Genomic DNA, 18,071 nt, shown 5'->3' with positions numbered 1-18,071 from the left:
GCGGCATAGCATGCTCGAGTGGTAGGACATCTGGCTTCCTTGATAATGTTCATGCAATCAGGGGGAAGGTTAAGGTATCCAAATTCTAAGATTTCAGGAGCCAGATCGCAAGGTTGAGCTGAGCTGGGTCCAGGTGCCTGATTTCTCCATGGTTCTGTGTTCGGAGGAATGGGGACAGGTGCAGTTTAAAAAAAAAAAAAAAAAAAACCTTTATTCTTCAAAAACATGGACACAGCTATTCAGCCGACAACCCGGAGGTGCGGCAGCTTTAGGAGAGCAGAACAAAGAAGCGTCCACAGTGCAGTAAAGGAGCAGCGAAAAGGTTTCATTTTTAAATAAACACAAACACACAACAAACCCCAGCAAGGCGAAAACACTGAATACCCATGGTGATTGCCCCTCAGGGGAGACCGGACCCCCGTCGTCTAACAGTCACAGTACTATGATATGAGGAAAAAGGGGGAAAAGCAGAGGCCCAAGAAGTCAACTAATAATCAAATCTATATACAGAGCTGGAAAGAATGTTAAGAAGAAAGCTGTTCCTCGGGGGGATCCAGATCAGGGGCAAGACATATGCCCCCTCTGTATTGGTTCCACCGCCCCCAGATGGCATGCCACTTCCGAGGGCGCCCTCTAGCGCAATATACTGTCTTTTCCCTGAGCATACTCCAGTCCATATTTTCCTTCCACGCAGTCAATGTGGGGGGCCCCACGGAGCCCCACAGGCACGCGATGTCTCTCTTAGCCACCATGTTACCCCGAGTCACCCACTGGGTCTGTGCCTCATCGTGATCAGTGGGCCCCCAAACATTCAGGAGACAACACCGCGCCTCCGGCTGCATAGCAATGCCCGTCACCTACCCCATCACTGCATGGACTCTCCTCCAAAATTCCATGATGACCCCACATTCCCAGATGATATGCAGGAAAGTACCCACCATACCACAGCCCCTCCTACATAAGCCTTCCTCAGAGAATCCCATATGAACCAGCCTTGGCCCCGTCACATAAATTCGGTGGAGTATTTTGAGCTGCACCAGCCTCAGACGTGATGGGATCGCGACCTCCTTAGGAGAGGAAACAGCAGACTGCCAATCCTCGTCATCCAGCTCGAGTCCGTCCCTAGTCCACTGGTCCCGCAGCCCCAACAGCATATCCGCCCGAACATTTATCAATTTCTTATAGATGAGAGAGATCGTGCTCTCTGGCATATGGCCATCGAGGATCCGGTCCTCCAAAGGAGAGGACTCAGGCACCTTCTCACCTTCTACGAGGACTGACCGCAGGGCATGACGCACCTGAACGTAGCGAAAGAACTCGGATGTCCCCAACTCATACTCCTTCTGCAACTCTTCAAAGGACTTCACCCTCCCCTTAATCAGCACATCTCCAACCCTGGAAATACCGATCAAGTCCCATTTATCAAAACCTTTCGTATGCCAAAGCCTACCCAATTTTTCAGATTCAAACAACGGGGTAGCAAGGGTGAGCCTATCCTTCCAGCCCAGCGAGTCAGTCGCCAACTTCCACACACGCACCGCCACCCCAGTGGGCCCCGTGAGGGACGAGTCCAGGGACCGCGAGTACAACGCTCTATGATAATTACCGCCGCGCAGCAACCATCTGTCCATGGCGTAACCGGGGCTGAGGGCCGGGCCATAGAAACCATGATTAATCGCGCTCAACTGGGTGGCCCAATAATAGCGTCGAAGGTCTGGAAGCGCAATACCCCCGTCGTACCATGGAAGCGTCAACTTAGCAATCGCTATTCGCGGCCGCCCATCCCACAACAACGATCGTTGGAGGCTTTCGACCTCCCGAAAGTAACTGGCCGGTACCCAATCGAGAGTATTCTGCAAGGCGTAGAGGAACCGGGGAAGAGACATCATTTTGAACAAGGCGGCTCGCCCGACGAGGGAGAGCGGCAGCCTCCGCCAGCCCTCAACATCCCGCCGCAGACGCGCCAGGGGGGGGGAGCAGGTTCCTCTCATATCGCAAAGTGGAATCCGTGGAGATAAAAATCCCCAGGTACACGAAGCCCTGCTGAGCGATCTGGATCGAGCAAGTTCGCGGGACAGGTGGAACCTCGCCACTCAGAACATATAGATACGATTTACTCCAATTGATGACGAGACCCGAGTTCCTACCAAAAGACGTCAGAACGTCACAGACCACTATAAACGAGTTCTTGGGCGAGGCGAGATATAACAGGATGTCATCGGCATATAGCGAAATGCGGTCCTCGTGCTCGGGCGACCATCTAAGTCCACGTATATCCGGGTGCCAGCGTATCCACGCCGCCAGCGGCTCGAGGGCGAGGGCAAACAACAAAGGCGACAGGGGGCAACCCTGCCGAGTGCCCCTCCCAAGCTGAAACGGAGTCGACGCCCGCCCATTTACCACAACACTCGCAAGGGGACCCTCATATAGCAACCTCACCCAGCTCACAAAACCAGGGCCAAAGCCGAACTTGGCAAGCACAGCCCACAAATATGCCCATTCCACCGTATCAAAGGCCATCGTGGCATCAAGAGACGCCACAATAGCTGGTTCTCGCAGCGTGCTCGCCCTGGCAATCACACCATGAAGGCGCCGAAGGTTTAACGCAGTGTTCCGGTGCGGAATAAAACCGGATTGATCCGGGTGGATCAAGTCTCCAAGCACCCTGACCAAGCGGCCCGCCAGAATTTTAGCCAGAATCTTCGGCTCAGCATTAAGGAGTGATATAGGCCGATAGGAGGCACACTTATCTCGGGGTTTACCATCCTTGTGTATCACAACAATCGTCGCCAGTCGCTGATCCAATGGGAGGGTCCCACTCCCCCGCGCCTCCACAAACATGGCGCGCAGGTGAGGGGCAACCCTATCCGGAAACAGCTTATACAGGTCAATCGGCAAGCCATTAGGGCCCGAGGCCTTGCCCGAGTTCAGCGCGCGGATAGCACCCGCCACCTCATCAACCGTTATATCTCCATCGAGATCATCTCTATCTACGTCAGAAAGACAGGGCAAAGCGATATCACGCAGGAGGTCAAGCGAATCCTCGGGCGGCCTATCCCCCCTCTCTCGTCAGCTCCGGCACCACTCTATTAACCCGTTCTTTTTTGTCCAGCCAAGCTAGGAGTTTCCCGGCCTTGTCACCAACATCATACAAGCGGCCCTGCTGTTCCCTACTGAGGGTCTTGGCGGCATTCGTCACCAGGTCCTTATATTCGGCTTGCTTCAAGCTCAGTTCATGCAGTGAGGCCTCTGTAACCTCCCCTTCTAGCGCCCCCTCTAAAGCCGCGATCTCCTCCTCAACCTGCATAACCTCGCCATCTCTCCGCCGCTTGGCTGCCACTACCAAGGAGAGGGCCTCTCCTCTCAGCACGGTCTTAAATGCTTCCCACAACGACACGGCCGAGTCAACGGACCCCTGGTTGTCCTTAAAAAAGTTATCAACTGTCTTCAACAGCGCACTGCGCATCTTGGGGTCACGAAAGTACCAGGGGTTAATAGGAGCAACCCTGCCCCCTCCCTCGCGGCCGACGTCCAGCCGGACCCACACTGGCGAATGATCCGATATGCCCCGCGCCATATGCCTGGCCTCAGATACCAATGAGGCGTGCGCAGCCAGAGTGAGCAGGTAATCAATCCTAGAGAGGCTACCATGCGCCCCGGAGTGGAAGGTGTATTGGCTCTGTGTGGGGTGCCGGAGCCTCCAGCAGTCTACCAGGCCGAGTGTGTCTAGAAAGTCCGGAAGCCACTTCTGAGCCCCCCGGTGTCTCTGGGCGGGTACCTATCCAGCAGCCCAGAGCCGACAGCATTGAAATCACCCCCCACCACTAGCATACCCTCCGGGAGGTCCAACAAGGCCCTACCCAGATCTGTAAACGTGGAGGCCTGCAGGGCAGGAGGGACATAGACCGAAACTAAAACCAAAGTTCTTCCTTCCCACCTCCCCGCCACCGCCACAAACCTCCCCCTATCATCAACAATGGTGGAGTTCACCTCGAACGGTAGTGAAGCTCTAACTAGGATGCCCACACCCCTGGAGCCGGAGGAGAATCCCGAGTGAGCTATGAATTTGTAACCTTTCCTATTAAGAGCATAGCAAGTGTTACCTATAAGGTGTGTCTCCTGTAGTAGGGCAACATCCGGCAAAGACCGTTTCAAGAACTGCAAGACTATCCCCTGCTTAATGCGATCCCCCAAACCATTAACATTCCAGCTAAGAACACTTAAACCCCTACCCCCCATCCCCACACACAGAGAGGCCCACCCCACACCCGAAGAGCCACCATGGAACAATCCTGACAATGATTACTACGCCTTGCAGAAACAAACCCCCCCAACAACAAACCCAAAATCCCAACTATCCCCCCCACCCTGCACCCCTGCTGCAGCTTACAAAGCCCCCCCAACTTGCAGTGTGCCTGTCGCCCTACCAAAACCAAAATCTACAAAAAGTACCCCGAGGGAGGAAAGAGCTCCCATCATCCTCCCGCAACCCTCCGCATTTACTGCAAGCAGTTCAAGTCATTATCTAGAACCAAATCAAGTCAGTCCGGCTCCAAAGGCATCAACCTTGCCCATCCCGGACACTGTCCCAGTCTGCGGCAGCGTCCTCGCCAGTCCGTCGTCGGGGCAAAGCGTCCAGCCATTCATCGGCCATAGCAGGCGACTCAAAGAAGAAAGTTCGGTCTTCGTACACCACACGTAATCTGGCAGGGAAAAGCATGGCATACTTCAGGTCCCTCTCCCGAAGCAGTCTCTTCACCCCCAGGAAACCCTGCCTTTGCTTTTGCACCAGCTGGGTGAAGTCAGGATAGAAACTCACCGACGCATTCTGAAAAGGAACAGGGCCCGTCACCCGCGATGTTTGCAGGATAGCGTCCCGATCTCGGAAGTGAAAGAGCCGGGCGACAATCGGTCTCGGTGGAGCTCCCACCTTGGGCCTCCCACCCGGCACTCTGCGAGCTCGCTCAGCTGCGAAAAACTTCCCAAGGCCCTTAGGCTTCAGATGGTTAAGCACCAAGTCCTCCACGAGCAGGTCTACAGAAATCTCGTCCGAGGACTCCGGGACCCCAATAACGCGCACGTTGTTGCGCCTGGCCCGGCTCTCAAAGTCCTCGAGCCTACGGACGGAGAGGTCACTCTCGGCCCGCAGCTTACGCACCTCAGTCTGAAGTTCCGAGACATCATCAGCGAGGCCCGTGTTCTTGAGATCAAGGGTTTTAACCCGTTCATTAGTTTTGCCCAAATCCGCGCGGATCAGGTTAACGTCCACCAAGATGGTATCCACTTTGTGCGCCAGGGCATCAAACTGTCTCCCAATCGAAGCCTGCATCCCTTCGAGCGCGCCCATGACATCCTGCAACGAGAGCTCCGAGGCCGAGGGTGCGGCAGTCTTCTGTACATCCGGCGACTGGCTCGATCCACCAGGCGACCCCTTCTGCTGGGCATAGCGGTCCATATTATTGGCTTGAGTATAGGCTCCCCGCCTGGTAGCCTTGGGTTTCAGCCGATCCACCTCCGCTTTACCCGACATGTCTGGCACCAAGCAGGCCGGTGCAAAAAGACGGCCCTCTCTCAGTAAGAGGGATCAGGAGAAATCAGGTCTGCAATAGGCCGCCAGAGTAGGGCGCAGAGCGTCCAGAGGATAATAAAGCAGCCGAAAGCACTCCCGGGTCAAGGCAGACAAAGGGCGAGAAAGTGAAAGTGAAAGGACGGGGACCTCCGTCCGACAGTTCACACCTCGCCTGGCCGCTGTTGTTCAATTAGAGGTCGGGCATCCTGCCAACGCTAGCCCCTGGCATCCCTCGGAGATAGGCCTCAATCTTCCGCCGTGCATAACTCCGGTTCCCGGTGGGCGATCCGACCTCGAACAGCATCAATCGCCTCCATAACGAGTCATCTGCAAGATGCCGTGCATATAAACAGGATTAAAGACAGGATAGTCGACGGAGGGCGCGTGGGTCTCGGGAGCTCAAAGCTCACGCGGCCATCTTGGTCAAGCGCTAGGCTCCTCCTCCGACAGGTGCAGTTTTTGATGTGGTACTACCGATAGCTGTAGCAGTGTGGTGTACCACGGCTGCCTGGCCCATGTTGGAGCTACCAGAATGAGTGTGAGGGAGTGCTGCTGTAGCTTCCTTACCACTAACGGAATTAGCGGGAGAGGTGGAAAGGCGTATGCAAATTTGCCTGACCAGTTCATCCATATCGCATTGCCTTTGGACAATGGGTGTGGGTATCTGGCGGCGAAGCTTGGGCATTTTTTGTTTTCGTAAGTGGCGAAGAGGTCTATCTGAGGATGCCCCCACTTGTGGAAGAATGGGCGAAGAACTTGTGGATGAAGTTCCCATTCGTGCATTTGCTGCGTTTGTCTGCTGAGCAGATCTGCCATGGTGTTTTGTATGCCTGGGACGTGCTGTGCCAGGAGAAAGATTTTTTGTGGAATTGCCCATCTCCATATGCTCTGTGCTAAGCGGGAGAGCTGGGGAAGAGTGTGTCCCCCCTGTTTTTGAATATAATACATCGCAGTCATATTGTCTGTGCGAATGAGGACTGCTTTGGCTGAAATTTGTTTCTGAAAGGATTTCAGGGCTAGAAAGATCGCCAATAACTCCAGATGGTTGATGCGGAGTACTTTTTGCTGTGGCGTCCATAGACCTTGCACTGTGAGGTGTAGAAGGTGCTCTCCCCAGCCGGAGAGCGATGCGTCCGTTGTTAGAATCACCTGAGGAACCGGGTCCAGGAACGGCCTCCCTTTGGAAAGGTTTGTGGTGTTCCACCACTGCAGAGAGTGATGGGTGCGGCCGTCCACCAACACCAGATCCGTCAGCTGTCCCTGGGCCTGGTTCCACTGCCGTGCTAGGCACTCTTGGAGTGGACGCATGTGGAGTCTTGCATGGGGCACTATGAAGATGCAAGATGCCATCATCCCTATTAGCTTCATAAACACTCGTGCTGGGAGAGAGTGTTGAAGAGTGAATGTTTGGCGCAAGGCTTGTATGCTTGCGATTCTGGCTGAATTGGGATAGGCTATAGCCTTGGAGGTGTCTATAGTGGCCCCGAGATATTGCTTTGTGTGAGATGGTATGAGGTGGGACTTTTGATGGTTCACAGTGAAGCCTAGCCGGTGGAGCAGTTGGATGGTGCTGTTTGTATGTTGCACACATTGGCCGTAGGAAGCGGCTTTTATGAGCCAGTCGTCCAAGTAAGGGAAGACGTGAATGTGTTGCCTTCTGAGGTGAGCTGCTACTACTGCTAGGCATTTGGTAAACACCCGTGGTGCGGTTGTGACCCCGAAGGGGAGAACCTTGAATTGGTAATGCTGACCGTCCACCACAAACCTGAGGAACTTCCTGTGAGAAGGGTGTATTGGAATATGAAAGTATGCGTCTTTCAAGTCCAGTGTAGTGAGAAAGTCTCCCTGACACAGGAGAGGGAGAACTTGTTGGAGGGTGACCATATGGAAATGGTCCGAATGTATGTATGCATTTAGAGGCCGGAGGTCTAGAATGGGCCGTAGGGTCTCGTCTCTCTTTGGGATTAGAAAATACAGAGAGTAGACCCCTAGATTTTGCTGATTGACGGGGACCTGCTCTATAGCTTGTTTTTGGAGGAGGGAGATCACCTCCTGTTTGAGCAGTATGGTGTGTTCTTGTGACATTGTACGGTGCCTGGGTGGAATATTGGGTGGGGTAGATGTTAGTTCGAGACAGTAGCCTGACTGAACAATTTGTCACCCATTTGTCTGATGTTATGGTCTCCCAGGTCTGAAGAAAATGTTGTAGCCTGCCCCCGACTGGAGTGGAATGGTCTGGGGGAAGCGGGGGAAAGTCATTGGGCGGGTGGTGTGGCAGAACGGGTGTTGTTGGTTTTGCCCCTGCCTTTATTATTGTTTCCCCTATAACCACCTCTCTGATAGCCCTTTGAGAAGGTATTCTGAGGAGGGGACTTGTAGGAAGTAGAGGCGTTATCGGCAGAGTAACCTCTGCCTGTGCCCCGAAAGGAGGAACGACGAAATGAACGTCTAGGGGTATGGGAATGTAATGCCCCCATAGACTTTGCCGTATCCGTGTCCTTTTTTATTTTCTCCAATGCTCCGTCCACCTTTGGACCAAATAGGTGTTGTTGGTCAAAGGGGTGATTTAATATAGATGCCTGGACTTCTGGCTTAAACCCTGAGATTCTGAGCCAGGGATGACGACGAAGCAAAACACTGGTGTTTATCGCTCTCGAAGCTGTGTCTGCTGCGTCGAGGGCACATTTAATTGAGGTATTGGTGATGAGCTTTCCCTCCTGTATTAGCTCCTGAGCCCTGTGTTTATGTTTGTCTGGGAGGTGTTGCATGATAGCCTCCAGTTCATCGTAATGTGCTCGATCATAACGTGCAAGCAGAGCTTGTGTGTTGGCAATGCGCCACATATTTGCGGCCTGCGAGGCAGTGCGTTTACCAGACGCATCTAAGAGCGTTGACTCCTTATCTGGAGGGGGAGCCTCCCCTGAGGATTGAGAGTTAGACCGCTCACTAGCTGTGGATACCACCAAAGAGTCCAACGGAGCAGGTCCTTTAATATATGCTGGATCTGTGGGGGCTGCTTTATATTTTTTCTCTATCCTGGGGTTTAGTACCCTAGCTCTGACTGGGTCCTTGAACACCTCTGCAGCATGTTTGGTTACCCCCCTTTTAGCATGGGCAATATTGCTGAGGCCTTATCTTGTATATCAAAAGTGTCCAGCAGGAAATCGTCCTCAACTGGCTCGCTATGTAATTCTACCCCATGGTAGTGTGCCGCCCGCTGTATTAAGTGGTGGAACCCCAGGGAGTCCTCTGGAGGAGACGGCCTGGATGGATAAATGTCATCCTGAGGCACATCTGGTACATCGGGGTTGTGGTAATCCTCCCATGGGTCTGGTGTCCCTGGAGGTGTAGGGTCTATTGGGGCGTCTGCCGGGTCCTAATCTGGATCTCCATAATCAGGGTCTGGAGATGGGGTCGGAGAGAGGTGAGGCAAAGGTGGTGGAGATATGGGAGGTGGAGAAAGTGGAGGTGGTGGTGGAGAGGGTACTCTGAAGGGGGATGTGGCAGAGTCCTTCCGTTTTGGCGGTGGAGGAGGATCTGGCTTGTGTAAATGTCTTTTTTTGGAAGACAAAGTTAAATGACCAGTCTTTGGATCCTTTGTTAAAGTTTTTTGATAAAGATCAGGCGTAAATAGTTCTTGTAGGACCGAATCATCTGTCGGTGCCGATGTTTTCGGAGCCGAGGGCTTCGATGGTTTCTCCATGCCATGCTTTTTCGGGGTCTCTGATTTCTTCGGTGCCGAGGCGGTCTTCGGCGCCGGAGCGTCGGTGCCGAGGGACTTATGCTTATGCTTTATCGGCACCGAGAGTGCAGGTTTCGAGCCCGATGACTTCGGAGCCGAACTGGGCGTGGTTTTCTTCGGTGCCGAATGGTGTTTGTCGGCACCAGGAGTAGGCTGGCTCGAGCCCGAGCCGCCGGGAGACTTATGATGCTTCGACACCGGGCCCGAAGGTGGGGTAATAGAAGCTGTATGTTTGGTTTTCCCTAGGCCCGGAGGCGAAGGTGTAACCTGAGTCTCTTTCGGTGTGTGTAGGGGAGTTGGAGGGGGTAAAGTACTCACGACCCTCTGCGCCGGTGTTATCTCCTCCAGGTCAGAGTCGTCGGCCTCGGAAGCGCTGACGAGTTCTTCCTCCTGCTCTGTGTGCTGCTGCCCCGAAGCTCCGGTGTCGTCTCCGAAGATGTCGGGTGGAGCCGAAGTCAATGAGTGCGCCATGGTGCGTCGAGCTCTTCGATCCCGGATGGTCTTCTTCGATCGAAAAGACTTGCAGGCGGGGCAGTCTCGAGCCTCGTGTTCTGGAGAGAGGCAGAGGTTACACACCTGATGGAGGTCGGTGTGGGGAAATTTAGACCCACATTTTGGGCACTTTTTGAAGGGAGTCCTTTCCATCGGCCGAGACCGGAGTCGAGGGAGGCCCGTAGGCCGGTGCCGATGTCTGGAATCGAAAAGTGCCGCCGAGAGAGATGAAGAAGATGATTTCTCTTAAGAATCTCGATGGACGAGGATTTTCCGTCGAAGGTCGAACTGGAAAGGTTCGAAGCCGGAGCACGAAGTATCACATCCGAGCCCGATGGCGGAAAAAAACAATCTGAGGATGGAGCCGAAGCCCATGCGCAGTACAGACCGAAGGAGGAGTCACCGAACTCGTGACTTCCAAAGACTGTCCAAGAAGAAAAACAAACTGCAAACATCCGGGCCCAACACCAGATGGCGATCTAGGCAAAAGTGTACAATCTGCAGCTCATATGCCTCGAACATGTTTTTCTTGGTTCTCTTAAATTGGGCATGCAGTCCGAGGTGCCTAGGTAGTGAGGAGAACTTAGAAGTAGCCTGTGACCTTCTTGCTGCAGAGCAACAGCACCCCCCATAACCACAACTGCACTATTCGAGTTGGTCTGGGGGGGTGAGCTAAGTTCTTCCAAGATATGTAACCACAGAGAGAGAGCCTGTTGCGAGGAGATAAACAGCATAGCGTGCATGCCTACTCTCGGGCCGGGGGACCACGCCAGCTGTTGTGAGAGAAACCCCAAACTGCATCCTAAAATGGGACACCTCTCCCTCTCCACCCACCTTGCCCTTGGGAGAATAAAATTGTTACCAGACTCAATTTGTGTGTGTGGTGTGAGAGAAAGCTTCTGCGTGGCTTTGCAGGAGGATAAACTATTTCTTGTGACACCTGCTCCTGGCCTGTGTCATTCAAGGGGAAAGCGTAGGATAAAAAATGGCTGAACAGGGCTTACCTTCTATTTCGTCCTTAAGGGCACTCCAATTGGAATCCGGAGCCAGACGGCACTGGTTCAGCGCTTCTAAGACCCGGCATGGAGGGGATAAGTGCACTCTCCGGCCTAGTGCGCCTGAAGCTCAGCACATTCTGAGCCGGTGCGCCAGCCGCTCGCCACTCTGTGTGCCCTGGCGTGAAAGCACAACCTCTGCGTCCTAAGTCTCTCAGCATGCTCTGATATGATGTGCAGGTCTGCTCCGCCGCCGCGTGCCAGATGATGTAAGCAACGCTGCCTCTGACCCCGTGCGTTCACCTCCCTCAGGGTTCCAAGGCGTCTCAGCTCACGCTGGTGCTGCCACTGCACGAGCTCCCTCCACCCTCTTCACTTCCCTTCTTTTTGATAATTATGACCGCAGATAGGCGTCAACGGCATATTTATCAACTTCCTCTCTGTGTCTCACTGAGCCCGCTTTCCCCCTCCGTGACATTTCACCTCAGAGGCCGGAAGTACCACGTGTATGCGGTTATTGGTGACGAAGCAACAGCGTTGGGCATAGAGTGACGGGAACCATAGAGGAGAGCAAAACAACTCAGCTTTGATAGGGTTTTATCAGGCATGAGATGGGCAGCCCTAGCAATGCAAAAAACAACGTGACAGGATGAGGCATATTGTTGGCTTTGAATAAACAATAAATTGTCCATAGCCGGGTGTAAGTTGCTCAGCTTGTGGTATTTATAATGCTGGTGTTTGTAGTTTGTCCATTCTTTATTTGTGTGTTTTTTGCAATTTACAAAATTCAAACAGGGTATTGCGGAGGCCTCTATAGTGCCGAGGGGCCATGTGTTTCGAATTAGCGTGGAGGCGCGCACTGCCCCCGACCTCTCAAGGGAAAAAATCTTGAAGAAACCAAGATTTTTTTCCTTTGAGACGTCGGGGGCAGTGCGCTTCTCCACGCTAATTAGAAACACATGGCCCCATAAAGATAAGAAAGTGCTTTGCGACAGCAGCAAAGCAGTCGACCCAGTCCGGATCGGAGGCAAAAGGGCATCAACAAAAAACCCTCATTTCCAATGGCAGGCCACCGTTTAGCATAAACGGTGACGCAAGCCAATGGAAATGAGGGGCGGGGCTTCGAGTCCCTGTCTGAAAACCCCTCATCCACAAAATCTCTCGCCGAGCGAGCAGCACTTTGCGCTGCAACGCCAGGCGAGGCGAGACCTAAAAACTTTGAACATAAAATGCAACAACCCAAAAGTGAGAAACTCATACCAATCTTCACAAAACAGAACAATTATAAAACAGAACAATTAACTGCTGGAAAGCAAATGAGAAGTGCACTGTGTTTTCGCTCACCTTGACAGATCAGTTGGCCGCCTCAAAACGTAGACTTTAGACTTTGAGCTTTCCAACATGGTAAACATCACATAGTGCAGGCCAGCTCGTTTGTCATTCCAGCTGTAATGAAAGATGAAAAAGCATGAATGATGAGACAATAACATAGCACAAGTGACAACTAGATTATCAATGATAAATACTTACAGAAAGGGTAATTTGAGCAGTCTTGGTAATGACTCCTCACTAAAACAAAATAACAAGAAATATTTGTTAAATGAAACTTCACATTGTATTACAGCTACATCATATTACACAACCAAGCAATAACCATTGGATCATAAAATTGTTACTAGCAAGGCTTGAAATGGAGGATAATTATATGTGTACAGCATAAAAATGAAGCTACAAGGTACTAAAATTAAAGTTAACAAACACTGAACTCAAATCAACATGCATAAGCTTTAGAATTCAAAGAATTTCCATCATTAAGGGATTTTATACAATCAAAGGCTGAAGTCCCAGAAAATACCCAACTAAGGCTCCATCAAAGTGGCATGGGCTTTTACAAAACCAATGGTCTTCCATAAAACCAAGCTTTACATTTAATGTAACCCTCTACATCTTTTCTTAGAACGATTAAGTGAAGCACCTAGTAAACAGAGTATGAATAAAGTACTTGAGTTCTAACTTAATTCAAAGAACAGGTCTGCAGGAAAAAACGTTTTAGGAGCAGCACCAGGCTGCAGGACAAACAGTTTTAGGATTAGTCACATGCCCTTGCTATGGGAAGAATTTTTGGTTGATGATGGTTCTTTGGACAGCTGCGAGATCCATATGAGGACATATTACAAGTGGTTTCAGTTCAGAGGCTAGACAATGAAGGGGTTTCCAGTGTGTCACAATAGTTGTAAACGTCCTAGCCCATTAATACTTTTGCTTCGATTTCAAGTAAGTTGCCGCTTTGTTCTTTTAGATGTGCAGGTTTGGCTCAAAATGCATACCTCACCAACCAAAATGGGTAATTAAGGCTTAAATCAGGGATACAAAAATGTAGGAGAAGGTTTCAAGCTATCACTTTCACCTCGAGGACAGATGACAAAAGTAGACATGAAATTAAACTTGTCAGATGTGTCGGTAAACCTTCCCGGACAATGGGTTTGGGCAGGGGATTTCCAATGTGTAAGGGCTAGCATGAGAGTTATGTTATGAGCTTTAAAACACACTTCATTGTGCATTGACATAGGCTATGTCAGAGTAAACTGGAAAACGGGGTGTGAAGTCTGTTTACTTTCAACAGTGATTTTCTTCCAGGGAATAAATTGAATATGCATATGTTCTTGGCATGTAGGGCTGCTGACATTCATATCTGTGCATAGATCGCCGCCTAGTGTTGGGTCCGGATGTTTGCACGTTGTTGTCCTGGAAGAGTCTTCGAAGTATCCTGAGATAGGGGACTCCTCCCCTGGACCACAGTGCGCATGGGCATCCTCTCCATCCTCAGATTGTTTTTCGCCATTGTGGCAGTGATGGAGTAGATACAGAAAGTGATGACCATGTTATACAGGAATTCTGAGAGCTGCAGCTGCTACAGGCGCCGGGGAGGAGGGTGGGCGATATGAATGTCAGCAGCCCTACATGCCAAGAACAGATGCATACTGGTAAGTAGCATATTCAGTTCGAGGCATGTGGGCTGCTGAATTCATATCTGTGCATAGAATACATAGCAGTACCTCCCATTAGCGGCGGCTACCAGTGCCAGCTGCAGCGGTCTGAAAAAGAGTTTTGAGAACAGCCTGTCCTACAGCTGCCTGCTGTTTTGATTGCACATCTACACAATAGTGTTTGGTAAATGTATGTGTAGTGGACCAGGTGGCTGCTCTACATATATCATGCAAAGGAATGTTTCCCAGGAAAGCCATGGAGGCCCCTAACTTACGTGTTGAGTGGGCTCGTGGGGGAATCGTTAATGTGCGCTTAGCTTTTTGATAGCAAATTTGAATACATTTAACGATCCATCTGGCTATACCTGCTTTGGAGATGGCGTTACCTTTGTGGTGTGGGGCAAAGGCAACGAAAAGTTGTTTTGTTTTCCTAAAGACTTTAGTCCTGTCTATATAGTACATGAGGGCTCTCTTTACATCTAGTGTATGGAGTGCTCTTTCTGCGACAGTTTGTGGGTTTTGAAAGAAAACAGGCAGTTCAATGGTTTGATTCATGTGGAACTGCGATATCACCTTGGGCATGAATTTGGGGTTGGTACGTAGTACGACCCTGTTGGCGTGAACCTGTATGAATGGCTCCTGAACGGTTAGTGCCTGGAGTTCACTAACTCTCCTCAAAGAAGTGATTGCTACTAGGAAAGCTACTTTCCAGGTGAGGAATTGAATCTCGCATGAGTGTAGAGGTTCAAAGGGTGGACCCATCAGGCGTGTGAGGACCAAGTTGAGGTTCCACATTGGAGCTGGTGGGTGGAATGGAGGAATTACTCGTTTGAGTCCTTCCAAGAATGCTTTGATGGCAGGCACTCTGAATAAAGAGAGGTGCTGCCTGTTCTGGAGATAGGCTGATATTGCGGTCAAATGGACACGTATTGAGGTGTACGCCAGATTGCATCGGTATAGGTGTAAGAGGTAACAGATTATGTTTTGGATGGATGCGTCTAGCGGGTTAATGTCATTATTATTGCAGTAAATGACGAACCTTTTCCATTTGGCTGCATAGCAAGCTCTGGTAGTGGGTCTTCTAGCTTCCTTAATGATGTCCATACAGTCAGGTGGCAGGTTTAGGTAGCCAAACTCTAGGACTTCAGGAGCCAGATTGCCAGGTTCAGCTGTTGCGGATCTGGGTGCTGAATCTCTCCATGGTTCTGCGTCAAATGCGCGGGTTTGATCCTCAGCCTTTGATGCGGCACCACGGAAAGTTCGAGAAAGGTGGTGTACCATGGTTGGCGTGCCCATGTTGGAGCTACTAGGACGAGTGTCAGTGAGTGTTGTCCGAGTTTGCGTGCCACCAGCGGTATCAATGGTGCTGGGGGAAAAGCGTACGCAAATCTGCCGGACCAGTTCATCCATATTGCATTGCCCTGCGATTGCGGAAGTGGGAACCTGGCGGCAAAGCTTTGGCATTTTGCGTTTTCGCTTGTGGCGAATAGGTCTATCTCTGGATGACCCCACTGTTGGAAGTACGGTTGGAGTACTGACGGATGTAGCTCCCACTCGTGCATCTGGTGGCTGTGTCTGCTGAGCAGATCAGCCATCTGGTTGTCCTTGCCGGGGAGGTGTTCCGCCATGAGGAATATGTTCCTCTGAATGGCCCACTTCCACATGCTCTGAGCCAGATGAGACAACTGTGGAGAGTGTGTTCCTCCCTGCTTCTGTATATAGTACATGGCAGTCATGTTGTCCTTCCGGATCAACACGACTTTGTTGCACAAGTGTACTTTGAATGCTTTCATTGCCAGGAAGATTGCCATCAGTTCTAGAAGGTTGATGTGCATCTTCTTTTGCTGTATTGTCCATAGTCCCTGCACTGTGTAATTGAGTACATGAGCTCCCCATCCCTGGAGAGACGCGTCCGCTGTCAGTATTATTTGTGGAACAGGCTCTTGGAACGGTCGGCCCTTGCAAAGGTTTTGTGGATTCCACCAATGCAGAGAGTTGTATGCCCGACCGCTCACCAACACTAGGTCTTTTAGTTGTCCTTGAGCCTGATTCCATTGACGTGCTAAGCACTCCTGAAGCGGGCGCATATGTAGTCTCGCGTGTGGGACTATCTAAATGCAGGAGGCCATCATGCCTATCAGCTGCATGAACACTTGCGCGGGAAGGGAGTGTTGGGGTTTGAACTTGGAAATCAGCATTTGCATGCTGTTGATCCTCACTAAATTTGGCTGAGCTGTGGCTGCCAGAGTGTCTATGGTCGCACCTAGGTACTGTTGTACGTGTGCGGGTTGGAGATGTGATTTCGGGTAATTTAGTGAGAACCCCAGACTGTGAAGAAGGTGAATGGTGCGGGACATGTGGCTGGCACATTGCTGGGCTGACTTTGCCTGAACAAGCCAGTCGTCCAGGTAAGGGTAGACATGAATTTGTTGCCTCCGTAGATGTGCAGCCACCGTAGCTAGGCACTTTGTGAAAACTCTTGGTGCTGTTGTCACGCCGAAGGGAAGAACCTTGAATTGGTAGTGCTGCCCTTGAATAGTGAACCTGAGATATTTTCTGTGTGAGGGGTGAATGGGTATGTGGAAATACGCATCTTTGAGGTCCAGCGTGGCCAGGAAGTCTCCCTGTTTGAGCAGCGGGAGGACTTGTTGTAGGGTGAGCATGTGGAAATGCTCGGAGAGAATGTAGCGGTTGAGGGGTCTCAGGTCTAGTATAGGTCTGAGTGACCCGTCCTTTTTTGGTATTTAGAAGTACAGGGAGTACACCCCCGTACCTTGCTCGCGGACGGGCACGACCTCTATTGCGCCTTTTTCCAGCATACTTAGCACTTCCTGCTGTAATAGCGCTAAGTGCTCTGAGGACATAGGACGGTGTTTTGGTGGTATGGTGGGTGGAGTGGAGGTTAATTCTAGGCAGTAACCGTGTTTGATAATATCTTTGACCCACCTGTCCGTGGTGATGGAGTTCCACGTGGACAGGAACCTCTGTAGCCTTCCCCCGACAGGTGTTGTGTGGTCGGGAGGAAGGGAGAGGGCGTCACTGTTTGTTCTTGGGCGAGGACCTGGTATTGCCGTATCCGCGTCCTCTACCCTTTGTGCTGGAGCCACGATATCCACCCCGGGTGTTTTTATCGTAAGTACTTTGTGTGTTGCCCTTGTTGAAGGTTTGCTGTGACCCCTGTCCTCTACCTGCTCCTCTATTTCCGGGGCGACGAAAGGAGCCACTCCGAAAGGACTGTGTTTGGAGAGCCCCCATGGACTTTGCAGTGTCTGTGTCCTTTTTAATTTTTTCTAGGGTGGATCAACCTCTGGTCCGAACAAGTAGTCGGGGTTGACCGGCTGATTGAGGATGTTATTTTGAACCTCAGGTTTGAATCCGGAGATTCGTAGCCAGGCGTGTCGTCGTAACATGACGCTGGTATTTATTGCTCTAGCAGCTGTATCTGCGGCATCCAGTGCACACTTAATGGATGCGTTTGTGAGGAGTTGTCCCTCCCTGATGAGGATCTCTGCTCCCTCTTTGTATTGGTCAGGGAGATGTTGGAGTAGGGTTTCTAATGTGTCATAGTGGGCGCGATCGTAGCGAGCTAGGAGCGCCTGGGTATTGGCAATACGCCATATATTAGCTGCCTGTGCTGCAACCAGTTTGCCGGAGGTCTCTAGCACCTTGGACTCCTTGTCCGGGGGAGGAGCTTCGCCAGTAGTCTGTGAGTGCGAGCATTTGCGACTACAATGGAATCTAGAGGCAACTGGCCTCTAATGTACGTAGGGTCCACAGGCGCCGACCTATATTTTTTGTCGATCCTGGGGTTTATTACTCTTGCCCTAGTGGGTTCTTTGAAAATGTCCTTTGCTGGTTTAAGGACACCTTTCAGCATGGGTAGAGTTTTGATATTCCTTTCTGAGGATGCGAAAGTATCCATTAGAAAATCGTCCTCGATTGTGTCAGAGTGGAGTTGCACACCATGATTGGCCGCAGCACGTTCAATGAGGGCGTTGAATGCGGCAGTATCCTCTGTGGGAGACATTTTCGCACCATATAGCTGCGTGTCCTGTGTATCCATAGGCGCACCTGGGTCTACAGGGTCATCCCAAGCCTGGTCAGGGTCCTGTTGGCCTTCAGGGTCCATCTCTCTGGGGTAGGGGACATCGTCACCCATGTAGTCCTCCAAAGCATCGGTTTCGGAGGGTGTCGGAGAGAAGGGCTGTGGATCTAGGTAAGAGGTATGGAGACGTTCGGAAAGAACTGGTTCCGAATCCGCTGGCAGCTTTTTCTTTAACGGGATC

General features: G+C 51.3%; 1 protein-coding gene across 1 annotated transcript in view; it reads right to left on the bottom strand.

The window, feature by feature from the left end:
- The window catches only part of ANAPC4 (anaphase promoting complex subunit 4), a 259,145-nt gene that overhangs the window by 56,500 nt on the left and 184,574 nt on the right, over positions 1–18,071 (bottom strand). The window contains exons 23-24 of the mRNA XM_085642313.1: positions 12,329–12,367; positions 12,143–12,244 (exon numbers count right to left, since the gene is read on the bottom strand). Coding sequence (XP_085498439.1) covers positions 12,143–12,244; positions 12,329–12,367 — 141 coding nt within the window. The remainder of the gene's footprint in view (positions 1–12,142; positions 12,245–12,328; positions 12,368–18,071) is intronic.

Source organism: Triturus cristatus, chromosome 2_2, assembly GCF_964204655.1.
Source record: "Triturus cristatus chromosome 2_2, aTriCri1.1, whole genome shotgun sequence".
Classification (NCBI taxonomy): domain Eukaryota; kingdom Metazoa; phylum Chordata; class Amphibia; order Caudata; family Salamandridae; genus Triturus; species Triturus cristatus.
Note: the sequence above shows the minus strand (reverse complement) of the source record. Positions and strands in the feature narration are given on the sequence as shown.